The sequence below is a fragment of the Equus asinus genome, chromosome 28, assembly GCF_041296235.1.
Source record: "Equus asinus isolate D_3611 breed Donkey chromosome 28, EquAss-T2T_v2, whole genome shotgun sequence".
NCBI lineage: Eukaryota > Metazoa > Chordata > Mammalia > Perissodactyla > Equidae > Equus > Equus asinus.
In genome coordinates, this window is record NC_091817.1 from 46,148,566 (window position 1) to 46,168,075 (window position 19,510).

Below are 19,510 nucleotides of genomic sequence, written 5' to 3' on the forward strand. Positions count from 1 at the left end.
ATGGGGGGCCTAGGCGGGATTGGTGGGAGGGCCCGGGGGAGGGGAGAATCCTCCTATGACCCGTGACCTTTGCTTCCCCTTCCCCAGATTACTTTGTGGACCACATGGGGGACTATGAAGATGTCTTGGCCTCTCTGGAGACCTTGAATCACTCTGTCCTGAAGGCCATGGGCTACACCAAGAAGGTCAGCGGCCATGGGTGGCCCTGGGGGTCCCAGGCCTGAATGCTGGTTTGGTTTCAGATTTTCTCTGGAGCATCCTCACCCATGGGTGCCTGGATTTGTGATGACAAGTGTTGGGTGGGCCTGGGTCTGGGGTGGACTTTACTTGGGGCTCTTAGAGGGAGCTGAGATAAACTGTGAAGTGAGGGGAGCAGCTTGGTGAATGGCCCTGTCCAGCCAGTGTCTGGTTTGGAGCGTGAGGCCCTCTCCCAGAATCAGGCATGGTCCTGGGATGGAGAAACAGAGCTGCAGTCACCCCCAGCCCTCCAAGGGTCCTTGGACAGGTGTCATCCCTGTCAGTCTCATGCCCTCCCACAGCAGGGTTACCCGATGGGAAGGGGAGGGTGAGGGGCGGGTTCATGCATCTGAACTTGACCAAGGAATCTGATGGTGTCTGGGAGAAAGGGTGCGTGTCCGGGAGGGAGACGTGAGCTGGGCGGTAGAACCATTAGGAGCAGGGGTCGGCGCTGAGCTAAGGGCTTCCCTATGTGCCCGGAGGGAGACCTCCAATGTGGTGTGAAGTCTGCCCACAGGCCTGTCGCCCCGTGTTTGCATGCGTGCCCCGGGGGAGGACAGAAGGCAGGGAGACGGGGCCAGCTTGTGGGCTGGGCGTCATTGTGCTTCTCCGTTGTCGCTCAGATGGGCAGCAGCAGCCCATCCCCCGAGCTTCATGCCCCCTGAGTCTACACCCTCCCCGGGCTGGCGGCTTCTGGAGAGACAGGCAGCTGTGTTCCTTCTGTGCACCCACAGAGGAGAGGGTACTAATTTTCCTGAGGACCTCTGCAGCCCCGTGGGGAGCTGCAGTCACCTCCCCCATTTCATAGCTCTGGAAACAGGCTCAGAAGGGTGAATCCTGCAGCCAAAAGCTGCAGGCTGAAATGAAAGGGGAAACGGAGTCAGGGACCTAGCAGGAAGTATGGAGCACAGCATGGGACTCCAGGCCCACCCAGGGGTGACTGGAGGGTCAGTCTGCCAGGAGCGGGGGCAGCCGCTTGGGCACACTGACCAAGGCACGCAGGGAGGGATCTGGGAGCTGGCCACACTGTGAGGGACACATAGATGCCCACGGGCGGGCGTGCAGCCTACCAGCAACCTGGAGCTGTGGGAGCTCAGAAAAGGCCATCTGCTGGTTGAGGCCGGAGAGCTTAGCTGGTAAAGTCAGCCAGACCTGACTGAAGGACCCCGAGCCAGTCTCTTCCCTTTCTGGGCCTCAGTTTCCCCGTCTGTGAGATGGAAGCATTCACCTTATAGAGTCCTTCTGAGGATTGAATGAAGGCAGGCTTCTGAGCTGCTCCAAACAGGGCCTGGCACAGAGTGAAGGTGCCCACCAGTTTTTATTATTAGGCTCCTGTTGTATGCCCAGACGTGGGAACGATCAATCCTGTACGTTTTTTTCAAGTGCTGCCCGGTTACAGCTCTGCCGTGCCTTAGAGAATGCCTTTCTTCCCGTATATCCGAAAGTAGCTGGGCCTGACCCGGAGCCTCCACTCGGCTGCCTCTCCATCTCTGTCCCAGCGTCCTGCTCTTCTCAGTCCAGTGTTTTAAAGTTTATTTTAATATCATGTGAGACCGATTCTCTTTCTTTGTTCATCCTGTAGACTCTTGTTGGATATACTGAAAGTATCAGGGTGGACCGAGGATTAGAAGGGAGCTCAGAAAGACCCCAGACTCTAACCCGAGTCACCCCGACAAGGGCATCCGCCCCAGCTCCGCCATTTTGGGGGTGCACTGGATGCCCACATGGGACTGCTGCCACTGACGCTGCCTCCTGGAGCCTCAGCTTTCTCTTCTCTGCATGGGGCCACTTCCCAGCAGTGTTGTTGCGAGGCATTGCTAACATCCTTGGCTGCTTTCTCGTCTTTAGTCATCACTCTTCAGAGAGGTGACCTAATTCTCCCTCAAGGAGAGGATGGTGACTCCTACCACTATGATTTAGACCAGCTCTGGAGATTTTGCTCTCAGAAGTCACGCGCGTGGGACGTTGGCGTGTTCTCGGTGGAGGTTGTGGCAGTGCTGGTTGCCATTACTTTTTCTGGCTATTTTCTAATGGATTTTTGTTTGTAGAAATGCAGCTCACTGAGTGTGGTTTCCAGTGCTTCTCTTGCAGCCCCTGATTTTAGTTGATTCTGCTGCTTTTGTTGATAGGAAGTGATGGCATCAGTTACCTGCGGTGGTACCTTCCTCGTTTCTGATCTGTGTTCCTCCTCTTTCTCTGTTGGGCGCTGTTAGCATCTCCCCCAAGTTCTAAATCCCTGTAACGATGCTCCGTGAGGCATCCTTGTTTTCCTCCTGATTTTCCAGGCCCCTCTCTAGTATTTCTCTACCAATTATAATATTAATACCAGCTCTTATTATAGAATCTTCTTCAGCCTGTTAAAAAATATTTTTGCCTTCCCTTCACTAAATTTCGTCCTAGGAGATGGTAGTGAATCTTTTCAAATGCCTTTTTGGCATTTTTAAACGATCATCTGATTTTTCTGAAGCTATTGATGGGGTGGATTCTATTATTAGATTCTGTCCTATTGAACAATTTTTAGCTTCCTGTGATAAACCCTAATTGGTGCATTATTCTTTGATCGCGCTGCTAAATCCTTGTCACTCGCTGAGTGTTTTATCTCTGTCTCTATCGAGAATTGAGATTGGATGGTAATTTTGGGATGAATTGTGAGGCAGTTTTGAATATTTCCTCTGTGTAATTCAGCTTCTCTAACATAGAATCATTTTTCTATTCAAAAGTCGAAAGAATTTATCCATAAGGCTTGGGTCGAGGTGCTAAAGAGGGGAGGAGATTATTTTAAAAGTTATTTTAAGGTCAACCCTGGTTTTAGTTTTTTACTTTTTGTGTCCATTTTAGTATATTTTTAAACAAAACTACTGATGTGTTCAGTTTTGTGATCAATTATGCATAGTATGTTCTTATGATTTTTTTTAAGAAAAATCTAAAACATTGACACAAAAGAGGCGCTTAATGCAGGTTAAGTTCAAAAATTTCTGCTGTTATAGCTCAGGTCTTATTTTAATTTTTGTCCTATTTTGCTACATTTTAAAAACTTATATTTGGCAGAGTTTTGCCTGTTTTAATTAGTTGTTCTAATAACCAGCCACTGACACATTTATTTAAATTTCATGTTTTCAACCACATTTATAGTTTTCACCACTGTTATTACCTTCTTCCTATTTCCTCAGATTTCTTGTTCTTGCTATTCTTTTTCATATGTGAAATGGAATACTTAAATTTTTGTGATATGAAGTTTGGAATTTTAAAAATTTAACCTCTGAATGATACTTTCACTGCAATCGTAGATTTTAATATGTACTATTGCCTCTCTCAATATTCCCCAATAATCTGTTATGTCCTCACTCATTTCTCGTTTCATGGTGTTAGGATAAAACCGAGTGACTGATAGTTCTAGTCTATTTTTTTTAATGTGTCGAGATTTCTTCATTACATCTTATTTGATTTGTTTTTATAATTATCTCATGGATGCTTGAGAAAAGATGTGGACGGTACTTTCAGAATATAAAATTGGAAAATAGCTAACCTTTCTTTGTTATGAAATATATGCTGTGAAAAGACAACTTTGTAAAGAGGTAAAATTGTGTCTCTTGTACAAATATAAAATGCACATGACAGAGATTTTATTTAACTCATCCATTAATGTGAGAACCATAAGATGTTACAGCTGCCTCAAAGGAAAATTCGAAGAACCCACGCGGTGTATACAGGCAACCAGGAATAATGAAATGGATTTGCGAATAAATGCAAAACTGGTTGCTATCCACAGGGCAACAATCCGTTGCATTCTACTAGGCAAAATTCATATGCATTTCTGAGGATGAGAATTATTTGCGTTATCATCAGTTTTCTACATTTTACAGTTTTAAAAGGAGCTCCAGAGCGAGGAAAGACTTAGTTAATCCACTGGGTGTGCTCGACAGGAAACACAGTCATCTTTTTTGCCCATTTTAAAGACTTGCACACTCTCCTGACGATATGCTTTGCATCCCTGTTTATTTTTGGTTACTTCTTCTGTCCTATGGGACAACGATGAGCTAATTTCTCACACTAAGTTGGATTTTGTCATTTAATCTTTATATTTCTAATGTTTTTCCTTTCTATATATTTAGCCATGTTATTTGATACCTATAGACCTTTATTAGAATGTTTTTATTATATAAATGGTCCACATTCAATATGCAAAATTTAGGAAGTAGAGAAAAGTATAAAGAAAAATTTCAAATCACTTCTAATTCCCACTTTCCCTAACCACTGTCAACATTTTAGTTCGTTCCCTCTGAGCCTTTTCTCTGTGTATGTTTCTTTAATATACTTAATACCATTCTGTGTACAGAAATTTATTTTCTGTTTCTTTTCATCTAATATTTTAAAAACGCTTTTCCCATGTTATTAAAACTGTTCAAAAGCATCCTTTTAAATATTCTTATTTAAATGTATTAACTATTTCTCTGTTGTTGGGCATTTTAGATTATTGCCAGGTTTTCACTGTTATGAATAATACTGTAACCTTGGGGCGTAAATATTCACATTTTGCCTTATGTCTCAAGGATAGATTATCAAAAGTGGAGAATTACTGGGTCAAAGAATATGAGCAGTGTAAGCCTCTTGATATAAAGCAAAATCGCTTTTTAATGTGGTCGTATCCATCCCAGTCCCCACAGCCGTGTTTATGGCAATATCCTGTCCCGTGGCTTGAAGGTTTCAGTGTCTTGTCCTTGTTATGACGCCGGCTTTGTCGTTCTGTTCCTATCCTTATCCTGTGCCAGACTTTCTCACTGAAGTTCTCCCTCCTAGTGATATTGCAACTTGTCCTGTTCATTTGATCAAATCTGGTGGCAGAATCCTTGCGCCGGCTTTTCTTTGTAAATCCCTGGGTGCCGTCTTGGTTCAGACGTGCCTCCAGCTGGACCTCCTTTCATCAAGTCTGCGACTGTGTCTTTACGTGGGGGAATTCAGGCTGATTTTCTTTGTTGTTGTGATCCGTGTGGTCTGGCTGCTGTCATAATCTTTTACGCTTCCTTCGTCTCTTTGACATTTTACCTTCTGTTTTGTTTATAGCGTTGATTATGATTTTGAAGGTAAACATTCTCGTTTTTATTTTACTGGTGACTTCCGATCACACGTTCTTAACATTCTTCTGTTTTTATATTTAGCTAATTAGAAAAGTGCTTTCTGTTGCGTTTTGTGGAATTAAAGGAGTTTTTTGGATTTTCATCTGTTTTCTCCATACTTTCACACTCTTTATTGACTTAATCCAATGTGATTGAAATTGAACGATGAGTGATGCATGTTTTATTTCTTGACCTCTGTAACCTTTATGTTGAGTGTGGGTGATCACTGACACCTCTTTCCACAACTTCCCCATTCAAGGATTCTTCCTCAAATTCAACCCCAGATGAGAAATTGGGAGACGTCCTTAGGCGTTCTTTGCAGGAAAGGTGCTCATCTGATAAAATTTCAGAGATTTGCAGATTTCTGAATATCTACCTATTATACTGCAAACAAGCAGGTCGGCCACGTGACACACCATTCCTAGATCTGGTCCTTTTCCTCTGGGGTGTGTGGAGCTGGGCTCTTGGCTGAGGCATCGATTGGGGTGGAAGAAAAATCTGTGAAAGCTACATTTTTACTCCTTTGAAACTAACTTGTCTTTTTTTGGAATTCAGCTAGCTAGGTACATGTTGACCCCTGACCACACCCTCAGTCATTGGTTGGGTGCTTTTAACACACTTCAGATCATTTTTCTGCTTGATGGCGTCTGGCAGCCTTTCTCTTTGTGTTCAAATTTCTTACCACATTGTCTTCTTGTTCGTTTTCGGCCATTCGCTGTCCAGAGGCCATTGATCACTGGGCTGTGTGTGGGTCCACCGTCTGCTAGGAAGGATAATCGATAGTTGCAATGCATTAGGCTTCCAGAACCTGACATACTTTCTGCCACACATTCATTCTCTGTCAGGGCCTGTCTCCCACGTCCTGGTCTGGTGGTTGGCACAGGGTGTCCATCTCTGTGCCTCCCTGTCTGTGTGCCTCTCCTTTTGGCCTCTCTCCACCCCTGTATCCATTTCTGCCTCCGTTGCTCCGTCTCTCTGTCTCTAGCTGTGTCTCCCATGTGCAGTTATTGCTAATTAATTCCCAGAGAGTGATGGATGTTTTCACTTGCTTTCCTCAAGAGCCCTGTTTTCTTGCCTTGCAGGGACTGGGCAGAATTCCAAGGTGCCGGGGCAGGTGGCTCAGGAGGGTGGGGTCTTGGCACAGGAGCTGAGAGGGCAGGACCAGCATCCCCAACACAGCATCATTTTGATCGTTGCCATCCTTGAGTGACCTGGCTAAGCAGAGCTCCCTCCCTTCCCTGTAAAGCATTTTGAAGCCCAAAGAAACTCAACTGGATCCAGAAACCTTAGAAATGTCTTTGCTGTAGACTCTTGACAAAGGGGCAAATTCTATATCACACCACATTGCAGGATTTGTGGAAAACCCTCTTTGCCCATCTTTGCCCCAGAATTCCTCATCCTGTGGCCGCTAAGTCTCCCTCTCTCAGTTTCTCCCCGACTCCCCACTCACCCCCTCCTTCTGAGGACGGAACCTCAGGCACTTTCTTTGGGGAGCCAGCCTCTCTGGCTGCTTCTAATTGTCTTCTCTCATTTCTCTGAGTAGCAGCATGAAGGCCCAGGGACCCAAAGAATCCTCCTTGGAGGAGGAAGGAGGGAGAGGAGGTTGGGAATTCTTCTTCCCTAATACTTTATCCCTGTCTACACCACATCAAGAACACCACCACCAGTCACCATCATCACCACTACCAGCAACACCACCACCAGCACCACCATCGCCCACCATCATCAGCACCATCATCACTACCACCATCTTCACCATCACCATCACTACCACTTCCATCATCATCATCATCATATCACCATTGTCATCATCACTGCCACCACCATCACCATCATCATTATCAACATCATCATCTTTATCATAGCAGCTACTGTTCATGGAGTATTTGCTATGTGACAGGCACTGTGCTGAGCATTTTATGTATATTTTGTCATTCAATCCTCGCTACGACCTTGTAAGATAGATACCACAGTGACTCCTGTTATGGTCATCGAGCTCACAGAGCTAGTAAGTGGTGAAGCCAGGGTTCAAACTTGGCCTCTGAGTCCATGGCCCCTGCCTTGATGCAGGAGCTGTACACCCTCCAAGTTCAGGAGACAATGGGGTCCCCACTTCCCACTGCAAGGCAGAGACACCACCGCAGGTCCCCCCCTAACTCTGTGCCAGACCCACAGCCAAGTTCCCTCCCGAGCCCCTTCCCCCTCTGTGCCCTTTCCCTTCCCTCCACAGGTGTACGAGGGCGGGAGCAACGTGGACCAGTTTGTGACGCGCTTCCTCCTGAAGGAGACAGCCAATCAGATCCAGTCACTGCTGAGCTCCGTGGAGAGTGCGGTGGAGGCCATCGAAGAGCAGACCAGCCAGATCCGGTGCGTCCGCGGGACCTTGCGGGGTCGTGTGGGAGTATGCCGTGCACGTGCCGACCTGCTGTCTGGGGGCACTGAATGGGACACTGCGTGCTTGGAAGAATGCCTGGAGTGCGTGCGGTACAGACAGTGCACAGACAGTGAAGACTGCTTCCTAGCCACGAATCAGTTTGCCACAGCCCCGTATCTCTCACGTTATTGTTTATCTTGAACTATCCTACTGTTTCTCATTTTTTAAAGCTGGAAATCAATTTAGGAAACCATATGTGGTTACCACAATTGGAAAACAAGTGTCACATGCCATCAGTGAAGTGCCTGTGAACCAAGCACCTGTTGTGCCCACAGAGCCTCTGAGGCTGCTCCCTATTGTTAGAGAGAGACTGGGAGATGGCAGAGAGGTGCTGAGGACGGACGATCCCTGAATGCTGACTCCCTCAGAAGGATTGAAAGAGCAGTGAAACGGACTGATTTTCTCCCAGTGTTATTTAAGGCCGTGTTTGCATGTCCTGGAAGCCATGGGGAAGCGTCCAGAGTCCCCCTCTTTGGCGGGGGATGCTGTGTCGAGGGGTGAGCCCGGTGTCTAGAGAGGAGTACTTCTCAGAACTTCTGGCTCAGTAGTGCCCATCCCTGGGGGCCACGAGCCCTCGCATTTGCTGTCCCAAGTTGAGACACTGCCCTATGCCTGGTCCTCCCAGAACAGCCGATTGCCTGGCGTAAAGGGGAAATAAAGAAATACGGATGGACGGGAGCAACAGCCAGGTGTCTGGCCCAAGCGGGCCTGAGGGTTGAATTTCTCTGCGTGGCCGTGGGTGTCAAGCAGAGGCCCCACACAGCAGGGCGTTGGTTGCTGTGGGGTGGGTGTTTGAGCACGTATTTTGTGGTTGCTGAGGGGCTGGTCCCAATCAGATATGATTGCAAAGACCACTTGATGACACTGTTCCCAAAAAGTGTTTACTCTGAGCATGGGCAGCCAACTCACCTGGGAAGTGTAAAATGCAGATTCCCGGGCCCAGGGCTGTGCCTGCTGGATTAGGATCCCTGGGAGCTGGGCCCGGAACTCTGCATCTGTGATCTGTCTTGTGACTCTGAGGGTCCCGAAGGTTAACAGCCACAGCTCTGGAAGCTGTCTCTTAGATTTCCTTCTTTTGTCACTATCTTGATTAAAAATTCACCATTTTTATCCTGCTGCAGAGCAGATAAGAGGGCTGCACGATTTTCATGGTTGGTTTCCTGCACTTTGCCAGTCCTGTCACATGTCAGCGGTTACACTTGTCTGCCCCCACTTTGGGACCTTACTTTGGGATGTTGGTGATGGGGGTGGCACGTCGTGGTGGGGACACACATCTGCTTCACATGCACTCGCACCTTGAACCGCCCCAATTCTCAGCTATCTTGGCTCCCGGCTGCGAGTCCCCTGCCTTGCTATTTCCCAGCCCGGGGGATGTTCCAGGCACAAGCCGCTGGTTCCAAACCCACCGCCCCTCGCGGACTCCCGCAGCTCCCGTTCATGGTCTGCGGGCCACATTTAATTTGCTGCTGGGTGGTAGAGCTGCCAGGATCGACACCTCAAATGTTCCTCCAGCCTTTCCTCTCCCACAGCAGCGGCTTGCCGAGCTTTCAGATTCACAGGAGACAAATTCCAGAAGGTGCCATGGCAGTGCTGCCCGAAGGCAGAGGAAGGCTGGGGACCGGGCATGTCGGCCGTGTACACAGGACAGTGTGTGTGTGTTTTATGTGCATATGTGTGTCTGTGTCCCTGTATGGTTGAGTTTTCCAGCGTCTCTGCACGTGGGGATTCGGGCATCCACCGAGCATTTGCTGAGTGCCTGCTGTGTGCAGGCACCGTGCTCGGAGCATGCTGGGGGCTGTGCACGTGTGTACACAACCATGTATGTGGTGTACAGGGACAAGAGAGGGGGCCTGGCGGAGATCAAGATCACAGAGTTCTCTGTCCTGTTAAATGCCCACTCCTGACTGTGTCCTGGGGCTCCCCTTTTTGGACAGGGGAGTTGTCTAGCTGATACAAATCCAGGATACCCCGCCCCAGAGGGCACCAAACACCAAATGGGCTCCTCATGAGGCAGGCAGAGAGGGAGGCGCAGGGGACGCTGTGAGCCACTGGGGTGGGGTGGGGGCCTCCCAGGAACAGGCCCCGGGCAGTGGAGTCCTAGAATGGAGCTGAGTTCAAATCCCGACTCTGCCCCACCAGATGCATGGCCTCAGCCAAGTTGCCTGCCTGGGGGCCTCCTTTCCTCTGAAACAAAGGCCGCCATGCCCACTTCACGGGGATGGGGCTCCACCGGGTAAAGTGCCCGTTTCAGCCCACGGTCCGTGCCTAATGTCTGTCCAAGCTGCTGGAGTGGCCCGGGCCCTGCGGCCTCCCTCATGCTGTGTGTTTCCCCGCTCACACTGCAGACAGAACCATAGCAAAGCCAGCCACGGCGCGGTGGAGCCCTGGTATGGAAGCCCCACGCCCCCCTACGCCCCCAACCACAAGCTCATGGCCACGGAACAAGGGACGAGTCTTCCATCTGGTGAGAGAGCCGTGGCCTGGGCTGGGGGACACCGGCTGGGGGTCCTTGGAGGAATTCTGACAGTGGCCCACATGGGTGCTGGGCCTCCGAGTGGGACCGGGACTGAGAGGCTGGGGGCAGGCCTTGGCCCCTCGGAAGACTAGGGGCTCCCCTGCCCCCAGGCCTGGCCCTGCCCACCATCACTGTCTGTCTTCCTCTTTCCCAGTCACTGCGGACCCCAAGGAGGAGGGCCTGGAAGCCCAGATCAGCCGGTTGGCAGAGCTCATAGGACGGCTGGAGAACAAGGTAAGCCACCGACCCCTGCCTCCAGCCCTCTGCTCTCCCCAGCCCCCAGGAAGTGCAGAGTTAGGCCTGGAGTTTGGGACAGAAGTCAAAGAGCCTTGGTGAGACATCACAGGCAGAGCGTGGAAATGGAGAACACAGCTCCCTAAGGATAGACACGCCCCCAGCGGAATACATCCGAGGAGAGGTGTCTGGGGAAGGAGCAGCTGTGGAGGGGAGCGCGGGTGCCAGGAGAGGCATCTCAAGGAGCCGAAAGTAGTCAGCAGGGTCATGGGCAGCAGGGAACAGGGCTTCTGGGGAGGCCTTGCTCTGAGGCAGGGTGGCCTGGGCAGGTGACGCCGAGACACAGCGTGGTGGTGAGGAGGCACGGTGACGACCCAGGAGAGATTAGAAGCAATCCGACCGCCAGCAGCATGAAATCTTTTCAGTACGATACAGCGCGTCTCCGGGTAATAGAAAACGGCACGGCCTTCACTGAGTCGTGTTTTTTCGGAGGACGTGTCGTGACTCAGTGGGCGCTCACAACATGACTGTATCAGTGTCCCAGTGCTGCCGAAACCACGTACCGCAGGCCGGGGGCTGAAACAACAAGCGTTGATTCTCTCACAATTTGAGGCTGGAAACCTGAGATCAGGGTGACGGCGGGGCTGCTGTCCCCTGAGGCCTGTCTCCCTGGTGGGTAGACAGCTGTCTTCTGCCTGTGTCTTCACATGGTCGTCCTCCGTGCGTGTCTGTGTCCTCATCTCCTCTTCTTCCAAGGACTCCAGTCATAATGGATCAGGGCCCATCCTAATGGCCTCATTTTAACTCAGTTACCTCTTAAAAGGCCCTGTCTCCAAATACGGTCACATTCTGAGGTACTAGAGGTGGGGGCTTTAACACATGAATTTGGGGGGTGGACTCGGTTCAGCTCATAACAATGACTATTTCTTGGAAGAAAGGAAACGGGTTGCCTTAAGGTTTACCAATGGGCTCAGGTATCAAACTGCCCATATTCAAATCCTGGCTCTACCACTTAACAGCTGTGAGACCTTGGGCCAGTGGCTTACCCTCTCTGAGCCTCAGATTCCTCCTCTCACAATAGAGATGATAGTCAGAATAGGACCCCGCATCGAGTTGTTATGAGGAGTAAATAAAATGATGTCTTAATGGCTTAGCGCAGAGCCTGCTGTGCAGTTTAGCAATTAATTTTAGCAATGTTAGCAATTATTATTGGACGTTCTGATACCAAGACTTCTATATTCGCACACACTGTACCCATATGCCTACGTAAACCAAGATAGCAGGTTTCCAGGAGCCCTAGGGTTGGGATGATTTTACATTTCTCCTACTTAAAAAAAATTTTTTTTTACATCTTTTGCAAAAGGGCAAAAGATTTAGGACTTTGATGCGTTTGGGGGTTCAGAGGGATTCGCGGGGGCAGGGCGCAGGGCTCCCCGCACAGAGGGAGACTGAAGCAGCCGCGCAGAGGGGAGTCCGAGGGAGGAGGCGGCCATCCCACCTGCAGGGCTGAGGCGAGGCGGGATCTCTGCCCTTAAAGCTGCGGGTGGGAGAGGTGGAGACCGCTCCGCGCGGACCCCGAGGCCTGGTTGTCATAACAACTCCGCGGGCGCCTCCAGGGGGAGGCCCTTTGAAGCTTATTTTTAGCGCCCCGGTCGCCCTAACAACCGGCTGGCTGGAAACCGATGCGTACCTGGGCCTCCTGGAGACGGGCGGGGCCCGCCTCGCTGGCCTCTGATTGGCCGAGGCCGCGAGCAGGAGCCAATGGGGTGGGGCCAGCTCCGAGCCCCGCCCACCGCGGGCCAACCTGAGCCGCTTCTGTCTCCGCCGGAGGATCGAGCCCTAGGCGGCCGGTCTGGGAGGGGGACGGGGCAGAGGTGGTTGCCGCTGTGCCTCCCCCATCCTCCCCCCATCATCACCCGCGCGTGGTGCTGCCGGCCCCTAGGAAACCAGATGCAGCCGCTGCCCTCCAGGTGCCCGCCTACACGGTTGTCAAATGATGGAGACAGACTTGCCCCTGCCAGGCGCTCCTTGGCCACCCGCAAACCAAGTTCCCGCCGCGTGTCCCTGAAGTCAGTACCCTCTCCAGGACTGGCTGCGTAATTTACAGGGCCCGGCGCAGAGTGAGCAGGCAGAGCCCCTTGTCCAAACATGAAGAATTTCAGGGCCGACCCAGTGGCTAAGTGCGCACGTTCCGCTTCGGCGGCCCCGGGTTCGCAGGTTCGGATCCCGGGTGCGGACATGGCACCGCTTGGCAAGCTATGCTGTGGTAGGCGTCCCACATGTAAAGTAGAGGAAGATGGGCACGGATGTTAGCTCAGGGCCAGTCTTCCTCAGCAAAAAGAGGAGGATTGGCAGCAGCTGTTAGCTCAGGGCTAATCTTGCTCAAAAAAAAAAAAAAAACAAAACAATTTCAGGATGGTGACTGCACGGGTCCCAGGCCCGCACATCTGCTGCTGTTTTCCTTAACAACCACTCGGTGTGCCTCACACACGTGCTTGCGTGAGAGGAAAGACCTGGGGGTGTGATTTCGGCTTTCCTCAGGGAGGCTGGACAGCCACAGGCACAGAAGTGGCATTTATTGGGGTACCCCATGTTCAAGGAAGAAGAATCATGATTCTGTGTGTCAGAGGACAGAGGCCCCGGCTTCAGCCCCAGGATCAACAACCAACTTTTGTAGGCTTCAGAGTCCGGGGTTGTTTGCTATGAAATAGTGACCAGTGAGCATCCTCGAGCTTCTGGGCCTGTTTTGGACACCGACGCGAGGCCGTGAACAGCGTGCATGGGGTTCCTGCTTTCATGGAGCTTACAGTGGGGCACCCCTGGCTCGGGAAGTCTGGAAAGTTACATAAAATGTGTATGTAAAGCATTTAGTGCAGGGCCTGCAGAACCAGCGAGAACAGCCCACCTTCATTCAGACGATTAGCTGAGGTGCCAGGGGTTACAATTAGGGGTGATTTGTAAGTTAATGGGGAATCTCAGGGCTGTTGCCAGCAGTTGTGGCAAAAAACCAGCATCCTGGATTCAGGACTCGAGTCCCCATTGCTGTCTCTCCCAGGACACCCCACCCCCAGCAACGTGGAGCCTGCTTTGTGCCAAGGTAGGTCTCAAGTAGAGGGTCTGCTTGGCCAGGGCCGTGTGTGGAGGGTGGACTGAGCCCTGTCCAGCGAGCCTGACCCCTGGGAGCTCCCGCCAGTGGGGGGCCTCGAGAGCCTCTGGAAACTTGGGGCCGAGGGGCTGGAGCTCCGTGGGGCCCTGAGCACTGCAGTGTCCTTGTGGTCCTGGAGGCCTCCCTGACGGAAGCGGCCTCTGTGTCCAGCATCTCTCTGTGCTTTGCTGTTTCAGACCCTCTGGTTTGACCTGCAGCAGCGCCTCTCAGATGAAGAAGGCACCAACATGGTGAGCCCCTTCCCCGAGGCCTCCCTTCCCGCCCTCTCCTGTGGCCCCAGCCCTGCCTGAGCTAGGACTCAAGATGCTGGTGGCTCAGTGTCCCTGACACCCGGCCCCTCAGGGACTACCAGGAGGGGAGATGCAGCCCCAGCACTTGGCCACCCTCCCCTCCCAGGGCTGTTCTTTGAGGCACCAGGGCTTTGAGCAAAAAAAGTGTGGCCCGGAGCCAAAGGACCAACACAGCAGTGATGTCCACACACCGATTCTATCAGAAACGACTTCTGCTGGTCACGGATGTTGTCTAGGACCCAGATGCCTCACAGGCAGCCCCAGATGTTCGTAGAGCCTGTTCAAACCCCTCATCTGGTTTTCAGCATTTCTGGGGACTGCTTCCTGCGTTTGACTTTTTTTTTTTTTGAGGAAGGTTAGCCTTGAGCTAACATCTGCCACCAATCCTTCTCTTTTTGCTGAGGAAGACTGGCCCTGAGCTAACATCCATGCCCATCTTCCTCTACTTTATATGTGGGACGCCTACCAGCATGGCTTCCCAAGTGGTGCCATGTCCGCACCCGGGATCTGAACTGGCGAACCCCCGGCCGCCGAAGCAGAATGTGTGCACTTAACCACTGCGCCACTGGGCCGGCCCTGCATTTGACTTTTTAAGTTCTAGTTCTTTTTTAGCCAGTTCTTATATGTAAGGATAAAGTGCACGTGCATGTGGGGTTTGGTTGGTTTCATTTTGACCAAATTGCCCATCCTTTCTGAAAGGAGGCGTGGTGAGGCTGTGCCCATGGGGCTGTGGGGTCCTGGGAGGGGGAGGGGCTGCCCCGCCCAGGGGCACCCACGCTCACTCGGCTGTGGCCCGCAGCACCTGCAGCTGGTCCGGCAGGAGATGGCCGTGTGCCCCGAGCAGCTGAGCGAGTTCCTGGACTCTCTGCGACAGTACCTGCGGGGCACCACCGGGGCCAAGAACTGCTTCCAGTGAGTCAGCGAGGGGCTTCGGGCAGCTCCGCCTCGGGGTGGAGGGCGGGGCAGCCCCCCAGCCTCACCCCTGAGCACAAACCGTTCCCCAGGGAAGCACTGGCAGGGCGGTGAAGAGAGCTGGGTTCGGTCCTGGCGCAGGCTCTCCCCGCTGTGCAGATGGGGTGAGTGATTCATCTCCTTGACCTCGGCTAGCTCATCTGGAAAGCGGGACCACTCCCTGGGGCTGACGGAGACCAAAATGGAGCATTGGATGTGAAGGACTCGGCCAGCCCCTGGCACCCAGTCAGCGCCCACTCCATGTTAGCTGCCCTGTTACCACTGTGGCTGCCCCTCAGGGGCCTCGCCGTCTGTCCTGCCGCCAAGGCCTGCGCTGATTTTTGGCAGAGCTGAGCCGGGCAGCCGTGGGCACGTCTGAGTGGCCCACAAAAGACGATAGCCCTCATCCTCGCCGGGGTGGCCCGAGAGGGCTGTTGGCACAAGCTGCCAGGCTCTCCATCCCCCTCTTGGGCCCACCCATCAGCACCCAGCGATGGTAGCTGCGGCCCGTGTCCTGCCTCGATCCACTCCCTCTCCACTTGGCTTTTTCCCAAGTCGAGAGCACATGCCTTCAGTCTCCTTCCTGGGGGCCGGCCCGGGGGATGCAGCCACGAATCACGTTGGGCCCACCCATCAGCGCCCATGTCCTGCCTCCATCGTCTCTCTCTCCACTGGGGTTTTTCCCACCTCGAGAGCACATGCCTTCAGTCTCCTTGGGGATCCTCGGTGGGCCGGCCTGGGGGATGCAGGCGCGAATCAGGATGCTGCTCTTGCTGATCGTTTATTCTAGGTGGTGGGAGAGGGACAAAAGAAGGATGATTCTGACTGGTGATGGATGCTGAGGGTCCCGAGTGGGGGGCGGTTGGGGAGGGGGCTGCTTTAGGTTGAGGGGCTGCGTGTGCACTGAGGAAGGGCAGTCTGGGCGGGGGATCAGCCTGTGCTGAGACCTGGGGCGGCAGCGAGGGCGACGTGTTTGAGAAAAAGACACTGGTGTGTCTTGACAGAGTGACGAGGGCGGAGGAGGGACAGGGGCGGCGGGCAGGACCCACTCACGTCCACCCTCCAGGCCCTGCTCGTTTGGACCATATTGGAGATGCGTGAGCAGGAGCAAGACATGGTCTGGTCTCCCTTGTGTGCAGAAGGGTCGGGAGGGGACAAGATTGCAGCAGGTGGCCAGGGAGAGGCCCTGCGGTCACCGGGCATGGGGGCGTGGCCTTGGCACGACAAGGGTAGAGCTGAAATCTGTTTCGGAGCAGAGCTGACCAGACTTGCTGGCGGCCGGGAGGAGGGCGTTGTGGGAGGAGACAAGACAGAGTTTGAGATGCTTGGGCTTCAGAAACTCGGAGGAGGATGGTGCCGTGTACTGAGGAGGTCAGGTGTGCTGGTGGAGGGAGCCACGCAGGCCGTTTGGGCCACGTTAATTTCGAGATGCCCATCGAGGTGTGCGTACAAATGGGGAGATCCTGAGAGAGATGCTGGCTGCCGGGAGAATGTGGAAGGAGAAAGGGGCCCAGCCGCCCCTCCTGTGCACACGGGCGGCACGCAGTAGGGCTTCACATCCTGTGTCCTCCCTGCACCCCAAGCCTGCCTGTCTTCCTGCCCATCCAGAGGCCACCTGCCCCCCCCAGCCCAAGAAAAATCAATCAGGACGTCATTAGCCGAGCAAATGCAATCACGGTGATTGCTTTCATCTCGGGGCAGCAACCAGCCTTAGATGCGCCAGATTGCTCTGATGACCTTTGTCTGTTGACGGAAAGGCCTGTAAGCAGTGCCGGCTGAGTCTGGCAAAGGGCCATGGCTTACATCTGATTGGCGGGCGGCACGGACCCCGCCCCATCCTCTCCGGGAGTCACGAGCCCACGGCTCCATGTGTAATTTTAGGCTGGAGCATAATGAACTAATGATACCATTAGCTGCCTGTTTCCCTGCCTCCATCCTGGGCGGCCCGACCTGGAATTGCCTGTAATTGTAAAGCTTGCCTCGAGGAGGTTCGTGGGTTCTGTTCTGCTGAGTGTGTGAAAGAGAAGCGGCCCGGAGCGCCGTGGGGAGGCCAGACCGGGGCACGTTAGAGACGATGTCATCTTGGAGGTCAGCCCTCCACCCTGTTCCCCCTCCCCCCAAAGTAGGATCAGTCCTATTTAAAACGAGGCGAGTGGCGGTGGGGAGACATGCTGGACTGATCAGACGGCATGGCCGGCCCTGCAGGCTCCGGCAGCAGCGTTATCAGAGCAGCCTTGGGCTGGTGACAGGCTGGCTGCCTGTCCTGGAACACCCCGGCCCCTGGCCACCCCCTCTCCTGCCAGGCTCGCATTTCCAGGGTCTTAGGGCACCCCATAGCCTGGATCCGGGGGCGCCCTGTCCAGGCTTGTTTGACGGTAGGGAGGTGGCGGGGAGAAGAAGAGAGCAGCCGAGGGGGGCGGGATGTGGGTGGTGCAGTTTAGTCCACCAGCTCGGGCCTCTCCTCTCCTCTCCCCTTGCAGCATCGCCGCCGTGAGGCTGTCGGATGGCCTCACCTTCGTGGTCTACGAGTTCTGGGAGACGGAGGAGGAGTGGAAGAGGTGGGCACAGCCATGGCTTCTAGCGCCAGGCCTCGGCGGTCAATTAGGTGATGGGACGAGGAGGTGGGGCGGCCCCAGCTCCCTGGCAGCTTTTCCAGGGCTCTCGGCTCCTTCCCTTGTCCCGCAGTATCCTAGGAGGGGAGGAGGGGATGGTGATAATGAGCCGGGGTTCCAGCAGCATCCACGCCCCAGAGCGCTGGCCTCTTCCAGCCAATGCCTGCCCTCAATCCAGCTGGAGGCGGTGTTTCTCTGTGCAGTGTGACAGGTCCCTGGCCAGCCCCGGGATCCTCTTTGAAAACTGCTGCCCCAAGGGCTAAAAAAATTCTCATTAAGGACAGTCCCTGGAAAGAAAGACCCAGGCTCTTCTCCCCCAGACCTGCCACTCCCCGGCCATCTGACCTTCACACGATGGCTCTAAGCCTCCAGGGGGCTGAGCAGGGTTAAGGTCCATCCTGGGCAGAGCCGGACCACCCAGCCCCAGGCGTTCACTGGCGGCCCCCTGGGTTGCAGGCACCTGCAGAGCCCCGTGTGCAAGGCGTTCCGGCACGCCAAGGTGGACACGCTGAGCCAGCCTGAGGCCCTCTCCAGGATCTCTGTGCCAGGTAGTGGGCGGGCGGGCGGGCGGGCAGAGAGCCAGGAACAGCGGCAGGGGGGTGGGGGTGGGGGACCACAGGGCCCTGGTTCCAGCAGGAGATGGCTGAGTCGAGGGAAGGACAAGGCTGAAATCTTCCAGCGACTCCTCTTCCTGCTTTCTTAGCTGCCAGGAGTTCCAATGAGTGCTCAGCACCAATGCGGGGAAAGACCCAGGGCCAGAGCATCGGGCCAGCCCCCGAAATGCGAGGACAGGGCCCGAGACAGAAAGTGGCCCTACAAGCTCAGAACAACAGAGTGGGGACGGGGTGGCACCTCAGACATGACCAAAAGCCAGGGACACCGGGGAGGTGGGCCCAGAAGAGCCCAGCATGTGGTGGGGCTGTGCCAGAGGCCCAGAAACCCCCCAGTCCAGGGCAGGCCCCAAGGTGGGTCCTCGCCTCCCCCCCATTCACAGCCAGACCCACATTACCTCCACAGGCACGTGATTTGCCACCGAGGGGCCCGGCAGGCAGCTTTGCGCCCCACAAAAGGGCCCCAGCCTTCCCCTGCCGCGTGCAGGCCAGCCCCCGCCTGGCACAGAGCCGGCAGTAGCTGAATGAGGGGATGTGGTCCAGGGGTGCAGGAGAGGGGAGGTGAGCCACCAGCCCCTCGCTGCAGCCGGCAGGGGGCAGGGGCTGCCCGTCCCCACAGCCCCCCTTTGCTGACGTGTCTCTCTCCCACCCCTTGCCAGCCACTTGGTGCACCGTGGGCCGCGACTGACCCCTCCCGGAGGCCTGCGGACGCGCCTGCCACCCTGCCCCTCTTACAAAGGACGTCCCCTCTTTTCTAGACACTTTGGTACACGAGCTGTCTTTTCAATATACTTCCAAACAAGAATGTATTTCCCCGCTCTCTGAAGTGAAGGAGACCCCCCTCCCCCACCCCACACCCCCATCCTCGTTGGCAGAGCAGCGTCGGAGCCGCCCCTGGGCCGGGAGGCCTCCTGGAGCCGGCAGCCCGCCCCTCCCTAGCCCACCCCCTGGACGGGGCCTCAGATGCCCAGCCCCAGGCGCCCGGGCCGCCGCGGCCTCAGCAGGACGCGCCCTGCTCCCTGTTCTGGTTGACAGTCCTCTACGTGGTAGGAGCCGAGCCCCCGTAGCACCCGACCTAGGCCTGTGCCCGGCCGCACACGGCAGCAGAGCCCAGTAGTCAGCACCCTGCCAGGCGGCCAGCCGCCACTGAACCGGCTCCAATAAACTCCGCTGGCAGCGGCCGCGCACTGTGTGTGGTGGTTTCCCTTCGTCTAGTGTGAGGATGGTTTCTAGTGGGGCCCCTGAGGAGCCGTGAAACCTGGACCAGCTCGGCCCAGAGCCTCAGTTTTCTTATCTGTGAAATGGAGGTGATGACTGGGGAACGTATTTTGATAAATAAGCTCGTG

The 19,510-nt window shown here is 54.2% G+C and overlaps 1 protein-coding gene across 6 annotated transcripts in view; it reads left to right on the top strand.

Annotated features, from left to right (window-relative positions):
* NECAB2 (N-terminal EF-hand calcium binding protein 2) overlaps positions 1-19,351 on the top strand; it is a 29,892-nt gene extending 10,541 nt beyond the window's left edge. For 2 of the 6 annotated variants that reach the window (XM_070500713.1, XM_070500715.1), the window contains 10 exons: positions 88-185; positions 7,582-7,718; positions 9,315-9,434; positions 10,131-10,249; positions 10,455-10,534; positions 13,877-13,930; positions 14,790-14,902; positions 17,422-17,499; positions 18,010-18,101; positions 18,824-19,349. In XM_070500713.1, the coding sequence (XP_070356814.1) occupies positions 88-185; positions 7,582-7,718; positions 9,315-9,434; positions 10,131-10,249; positions 10,455-10,534; positions 13,877-13,930; positions 14,790-14,902; positions 17,422-17,499; positions 18,010-18,101; positions 18,824-18,852 (920 nt within the window). In that variant the 3' untranslated portion in view covers positions 18,853-19,349. Of the gene's footprint in view, positions 1-87; positions 186-7,581; positions 7,719-9,314; positions 9,435-10,130; positions 10,250-10,454; positions 10,535-10,863; positions 13,851-13,876; positions 13,931-14,789; positions 14,903-17,421; positions 17,500-18,009; positions 18,102-18,823 lie in introns of those variants that run through there. The other 4 variants (XM_044761333.2, XM_070500716.1, XM_070500714.1 and 1 more) reach the window with 3 other exon arrangements.
* Positions 19,352-19,510: the final 159 nt, after the last annotated feature.